Below are 7,500 nucleotides of genomic sequence, written 5' to 3'. Positions count from 1 at the left end.
TTTTATTCTGTAAATATGTAAGATATCTCCTTTTTTAAATGGCTTAATCAAAAGACAAAGAGCAGTGCCCATGACCTTTTTCAGGGCCTCTAAGATTGGTGGGAGGAAGTGAGGATATTATCCTCAGATTAGAGATCTGGTCTCAAAGCTTGCAATAGAAATGATTCTGTTAAAGGCATCCAAGGACCAGGTGGGGGTGTTAAACCAGGTGATGGCATAAGTTCACCAGCCAATAAATGCCTTATGCATGTTTCATACTTTTTCTTTCTTTCTTTCATTTTCTTTCTTTGCCTTTTTTGCTGCCCTTGCAATGTGCTGAAATTTATCGAAAACTGTTTTCCAGTTTTAGCTTCCAATGTCATGCCAGATGAGAGATAAACGGTAAGAAATTTTATTAATCCTACTTTTAATGTTTGACTTGTAGATGAGGACATCATTGATTGAAATATGAAAGGCATACAACTTAGTAAAAAAATAGATCCTTTTTAAATTGTTTGAGAATACTGTGAATTTCTCAAGAATAATTCTTATTTTGAATGAAACTATGAATTAAGTTTCCCCTGAAATGTTAATAGGAATGGAATAAAACAAGTTTTGCATAAGTCAGACCAGTAGTTATTGAGATATTTGAGGTTTGAGGTATAAATACCCAAAACGGTGCATAATGGGGAAATATTCCGAATATAGCTTCATCTTGAAAGGGAAGAAATTCTAACCTTTCGATTAGACACAGTGACTTGACAACAAAAAAATAAGAGTTGTTTTTACAGAAAATGTTTCTATTAAAAACAATATTTTAAACATTTACAAATATTTTTAAGTGAATGTTATTTCAAAAATGTAAATTGTTTGTACAGTAAGTATTTATATTTTGGCTTTCTTTAAACAGACAATATTTTGATGTTTTTAAAAATTTTTTTCAAGTGCATACCATTATAAAAATTTTTTTTGGTATACTTAAAAGATATTCTAAAGTGAAAATGAATTTAAAAGTATGGTAAATATTTCGTAAAAGACCTGTCTATAACCTCAGTGTGAAATGATTATTTTCCATAGGTTTTATCAAGTGCTTTCAACGTATCTTACCACCAAAGATTTGGCTGCTATTTCTAGCACGCCCTGCTACCACGTAACAGCTATTTGCAATAAAGGACCTGAAATACCTGTTACATGGTAGCAGGGCATGCAAGAAATAGCAGCCAAATCTTTCCTTTTCTGAGGAAAGGAGCTGTTTACACATGATTTCGATGTCATATTCATTGAAAGCATGCAAAATAACTATATATGTATGTATATATGTCTATATGTACATATACCTGTCTTTTCACACAGAATTTCTTCTATCTTTAAACCACAACACTGAAGTGACTTTATATATAAGGGAACTGTTATTATGTATGTATATCAAAAAATATATATATGTATATATCTATACATATAAATTTGATATAGACGATTCTTTCTTGTCCTGGGATTCACGGTCAAATGGCTGGGTGAAATTGCTCGAAAAATTATACAGATGTGTAGAATGATCCTGTGGTGTTGTTGGGCTTTATATTTTTCCATAGTACTTATGGTTACCAAGATAATCTACTATAATAATACTCTTGTGTTTATGAATGAGAAAGGAAGGGGAGGTAGATGAATAAGGAAGGAAGGGGTGATGTCATACTTGGTAGTGAGATGATGAAAATAGTATGCTGAAAAAAATAAATCAAGCAGCATTTTAACTCTGTGTGAATATATGTCTGTGTATGTAAAAGGGGGGAGTATGTGAATGTGTGTGTGTGTGCATATGTGCGCACAATGGAAGTGGGATTTTTTGTGAAGTCTTTCTTTGTAGTGTTTCAGTTATTTGCTTTTCAGTTTCAGATGGGTGTTTTTTCTTTTGGTTTTTAAATTTTGTGTAATATTTCGCACTGAGGTTGAAGTATTCAATGTTTTCCAGTCATTATTCTTTTAATTGTTTTTTGACCTTTGAAAATTTAAAAGATTTTTTACCAATTTTTTATTTCTTTTAATTTTTGTTTTATTTTTCATGTTTGTTTCTGTTGTTTTGTATCTTTGTTCGCTTAGTATTTGCGTTTATTTTTTGATTTGGTTGAATCTTGATTGCTATTTTTTTTTTTTTTGGTGGTCAGTTATTTTCAGCGTTTTGACAGAAAAAAGTCATTCTAAAATTGTTTTTTTAATGTAATCATGCCCAAGAAAGTTGAATGCTTACACAGAGTAGGTTTTACAACCACATCATCCAAACTGACTATGTGAAACCAGGTTTAGCTATTAGTATACTAGTATATATATATATATATATATATATATATATATATATATATACAATTGCAGCGTGGAAGGTGTTTTTAAGCCAGTAAGCCATTTAAGAAACACGCAAAAGCCGTTCGATTCACTTCAACATTTAAGTTTAATTTGTCAAAATATTTTCGTCGCTAAAATCCGTGACCTGTTCACTGACAAAAATCCGTGCTGCATCTCTGAGATGCAGCACGGATTTTTGTCAGTGAACAGGTCACGGATTTTAGCGACGAAAATATTTTGACAAATTAAACTTAAATGTTGAAGTGAATCGAACGGCTTTTGTGTGTTTCTTAAATGGCTTACAAACACCTTCCACGCTGCAATTGTTTTCGTTCCAGCACACGATCTCAGATCAAATCCCTTGCTATGCGAGTACATCTCCTATATATATATATATATATATATATGTATCGAAACAATTTGTTAGCCTTTTATGGTTTCTTTAATAATTGTTTATGTTATATAATATTATGTTATATTATATTCTTAATATATCATGTAATATTATAATATAAATAAATTATTGGATTGTCAATAGTATCTCTCTATTAAATTTATCTTTCTAATTGCATTAGATCCATATTTATATGGTTTTCAACTGACGTACCATTGAAATGGATGTTTAACACACCCCTTTGAAGGATTTCTTTTCCTCAATTTGTTACTATATATATATATGTGTGTGTGTGTGTGTGTGTGTATGTGTATATATCCACACACACATACATATAATAATGGACTTTTTTATAGGTGTACCCGAAGAGACTCAGAACAATGGGTCAAAACATGTGTTGTACTTAACATATACATATACATATATATATATATATATAATATATATATATATATATATATTATATATATATATATATATATATATATATAATATATATATATATATAATATATATATATATATATATATATATATATATATATATCTATGTATGTATGTATGTATGTATGTATGTATGTATGTATGTATGTATGTATGTATGTATGTATTAATGTTTGTTTTGTGTGTTTAGTTCTGTATAAAAACAGTCAAACATTAAATAGAAATGTCACTCAATGGCTTTCAGTAGGATAAACATACTTCATTTTTGAAAGGGAAAGGTTAACACTCACTTTGATGTTTCAGCTATGTAATCATAATTGGGAGCTTTAGTGTTACTGTGATGAAAGAAAGAAAATAATGATAACTACCTTTCTATTATCGAATTTGCTGAGTTGTTTAGGTCTTTTGTTGTATATTATTGTAACTTTGCTATTTTATTCTACCTCTCTGAGTGATAGTTGCTAAATTGCCTTTGTTTTTTTTTAACATTCTTGAGTAAATGTTGAGACTTGTAATGCTGAATGATAAAAGTAATGATGAACTACATATTCTAGATAATAAGAAAATCTATTGTCTTTCTATATAAATATTCTGCCTAATTTTCTTTGTATTGTGTATGTTACAAAGTATAAAAGGGAAAAAATAATTTTGTGAATGCAAAATAACTTTCAGATTGCCAAAGAATATTAAAACTACTTTATAGCAAATTTGAATTATTTAAACAATTCAAAAATTGTATCATAACACATCGTCAGGTGTGTCATATTCTTTGAATATGTCATTCGAACTTTTACGTGAAAATTAATTTGCTTTTCCTGTTTGTAGATTATTTTAAAATTTAATTTTCTTGCTTTAATTCCTTACCACAGATGACATCGTGATATCTTTTTATTATCTCCCTTGAATTTAAATATATATACATAATATATATATATATATATATACTCTTTTACTCTTTTACTTGTTTCAGTCGTTTGACTGCGGCCATGCTGGAGCACCGCCTTTAGTCGAGCAAATCGACCCCGGGACTTATTCTTTGTAAGCCCAGTACTTATTCTATCGGTCGCTTTTGTCGAACCGCTAAGTGACGGGGACGTAAACACACCAGCATCGGTTGTCAAGCAATGCTAGGGGAACAAACACAGACACACACACACATACATATACATATATATACATATACATATATACGACGGGCTTCTTTCAGTTTCCGTCTACCAAATCCACTCACAAGGCATTGGTCGGCCCGGGGCTATAGCAGAAGACACTTGCCCAAGATGCCACGCAGTGGGACTGAACCCGGAACCATGTGGTTGGTTAGCAAGCTACTTACCACACAGCCACATAATAATTTTCAAATCTTATCTGTAGAATTGTTTTCTATGCATTAAAATTCTATCTTATGCATCTTATCTAGCTGTAATCTGTATGTGAAAAACTGGGGATTGTTTTTATCATGAAAAATTATTCAGTGAAGTTCAAAGTTTACGTGGCTGAAGAAGAGGAATCAAAATGTTTTGGGTTCTTTCATTTGTGAAAGAGAAACATTTTTTCTGTTTTAAGGATTCATTTTTTTTTCCTGAGTTGAAGGACATTCGCGAGACCCCATAATCATCTTTTCCCACACGGGATACAAACTTATCCAAACTCACGCCCCACAAAAATCAGACTCATTATCTCATAGCATTTTATTTTTAATTGATTTAAATTTTGATATTGTCTTCCCTGCCTTTCTTGACCAGAGTTTATAATTATGCTTGATTTTTTAAACAATCTCAACGAGTATAAATTGTAATCAAATTTAATTATTATGCATGTTAACAAACAGAATATGAGCACTTGAAACAAGGGAGGCAACTCCTCCTAACTTATTGGTACCTTCCTAAAGCAAGAATTTTATCCTGAATTTTATCACTGCCTTATCAATAAAAATCAGATAATACACACATACACACACACACGCGCACGCACACACACACACACACACACACACACACACACACACCACACACACACACACACACACACACACACACAGTCAATTCAAGTAATATATATAACGTTGGTATAATTATATATGTATACCCCTACCAACAAGCCATGTAGCCAGCCGATTGCAACTGGGGGTGCTATCTTGATAGCTGGGAGTGCTGAACAAGGGTACGGACAAAAGCCCTTACTTAAAGTGTGAAATTGGACAAAAGCCCCATGCTTATATTTTTCGTTTTTTTTTTTGTTTTTTTTTCACATTTGTTGGCGCCTAGCCTGGTCAATACTTCTGAAATATGTCGTTTTTATTTTCATTTTACTTGTTGCAATCATTAAACTGAGGCCATGCTGGGGCATCACCTCGAAAAATTTTTAGTCGAATGTATCGACTCCAATATTTTTTTTAATGATTTTCAGCAAGCACATAGTTAAGCCTAAAAGGTATTTCCACATGCTAGAGATAACAGCCTAATCTTTAAACATTATTTTTATATAATTTCAAATAAACAAAAACGGAAACAGTGGTTGTAAAAAAACCAAAACACTTTCATACTTTAACTATGGGGGGGGGGGTTGTTTGAGGGACTTTTGTCTTAGGGGGCTTTTCCTAAGGGTCTTTTGTATTACATCCGCTGAACAGAACTCCAAAACCCGTACTGTTTATGAAATTTGATTATGTCTCTGTTGTGTGGAAATAGAACACCTCCAAGGTAGAACGGATGGATTAGTCCACCTGGATAAATATGGTAGAGTAATGCCAATGGGTTGACGGACCCGACAGCTCATGAGCAATGTGTCGACTTGGGAGTTCGAGTAGTACCAGTGAGCCGAGAAGCATCTAGTACTATCTCTTAAACGGACTTAATGTATTATTTTATTATGTCGTACGAGAACTGTACGACACAAGTCTCTCAAAAAAATTCAGGACATGAAATAAAATCAGGTTACATTTATTTAATACAACTGCAATCTACGGCAACGCAAGGCAAAAGATTTAAGAATATCGTCCTTCTCTATACTTGATTTGTATTTATTAAGAGAAGCAAGTATCACGAGGTTTGGTTTTCGCTGGTGTTTCATATTTCGTCGAAAGGGTGTCATAATTCGAGTTAGCGTCGAAAACGATGATTCACATGTAGCTGTACTAGATCCAAATGTTAATGCTGCGCCATACAAAGGATAAACATTTGGAAAGGCATCCTGTACAATACGTAAAGATCCAAAAATATCAAGCAGTGTCATCATATTTTGTTTGGAAATGTATGCTTTTGCCACACTAAATTCAGAAAGTAAGGCCGATTTATCAGAATTAACTAAATTGCTCAAAGGTTTTAAAAGCATCAAAATCCAAAAATGTCTCGGACTTGCCAAGGAAGAATATATGCTATCGTTTTGCTCAGAAAATCTATTATCTAGCACTCCCAAGCTTTCATCGATGATCACGAAATAAATTTTGCGATGAGAGGTTATCCAGTCATCTTGTGATGGTACCAGGGATTCAACAACATAATCTGAAAAACGTCGGGACCCGCAAGCTTTTCGACACATTCGTTCCTCAATAACATTAAATCGACTCATTTGTTTCAGAATCTCATCAAATATTAAAGAGTTTCTCAGTTTGGTTATTTTACTCTTTGCAATCTTAAGAAGCCCAAGGTCATGGTATATATCACATTTGTGACTCTGAAGCTGTTTGTCTACTGGTCCATTTATATGCAGAAATTTGCTAAGAACAAAGGCTAGAAAAACAAACCTTGGGGAACGAACTTGATGTAAAATTCCAGTTGCCTCTATACACGTTTTTGAATCTGACGAATCTGTGCATTCGGTTAGCAAACCAACAATTTTGGAGTGATTTTCTATTACAGAAGCAATGGCAGTGAAATGACCCGACCACCTATGCTCCATAAGACGTGGCAACTTCAATCCTTTCCAGAGACTAGCTCTCTTTGGCCGTTTAATAAAATTATGAAGAATATTAACGGTGTCAAAGAACGTAGCTAACTCCGGAATCCGCTTTATTGTGTTAACCACGACAAGATGCAACTGGTGATTAAGACAATGAACATAAGGTATATGTTTCTCAAGTCGATTCTGAATCTTTCTTTGAATGCCACCTATTTTGCCAGGCATCACAAAAGCATCATCAAAGCATTGTGACAACATACGCTTTGGATCAATGTAAAGGTTGGTTAATTCCTTAATTATCAAGTCGGCCAATGTTTCAGTATCATATTGTTGAGTAGTTGGCATCGCAACTAAATTTTCCAGAACCCTGCTGTTTTGCAAGTACCTAATAACAATTGCAAGATTTTCAGTATTACTCAAATCACGCGTTCCGTCACATTTCAGGATAAA

The 7,500-nt window shown here is 32.9% G+C and overlaps 1 protein-coding gene across 1 annotated transcript in view; it reads right to left on the bottom strand.

Moving 5' to 3' along the window:
* Positions 1-6,096: 6,096 nt before the first annotated feature.
* The window catches only part of LOC115211744, a 1,581-nt gene continuing 177 nt past the window's right edge, over positions 6,097-7,500 (bottom strand). The window contains exon 1 of the mRNA XM_029780398.1: positions 6,097-7,500. This exon is cut by the window's right edge and continues 177 nt beyond it. Coding sequence (XP_029636258.1) covers positions 6,097-7,500 — 1,404 coding nt within the window.

This window comes from Octopus sinensis, linkage group LG5 (assembly GCF_006345805.1).
Source record: "Octopus sinensis linkage group LG5, ASM634580v1, whole genome shotgun sequence".
NCBI classification, from domain to species: Eukaryota; Metazoa; Mollusca; class Cephalopoda; order Octopoda; family Octopodidae; genus Octopus; species Octopus sinensis.
This window is presented reverse-complemented; position numbering and strand designations above follow the sequence as displayed.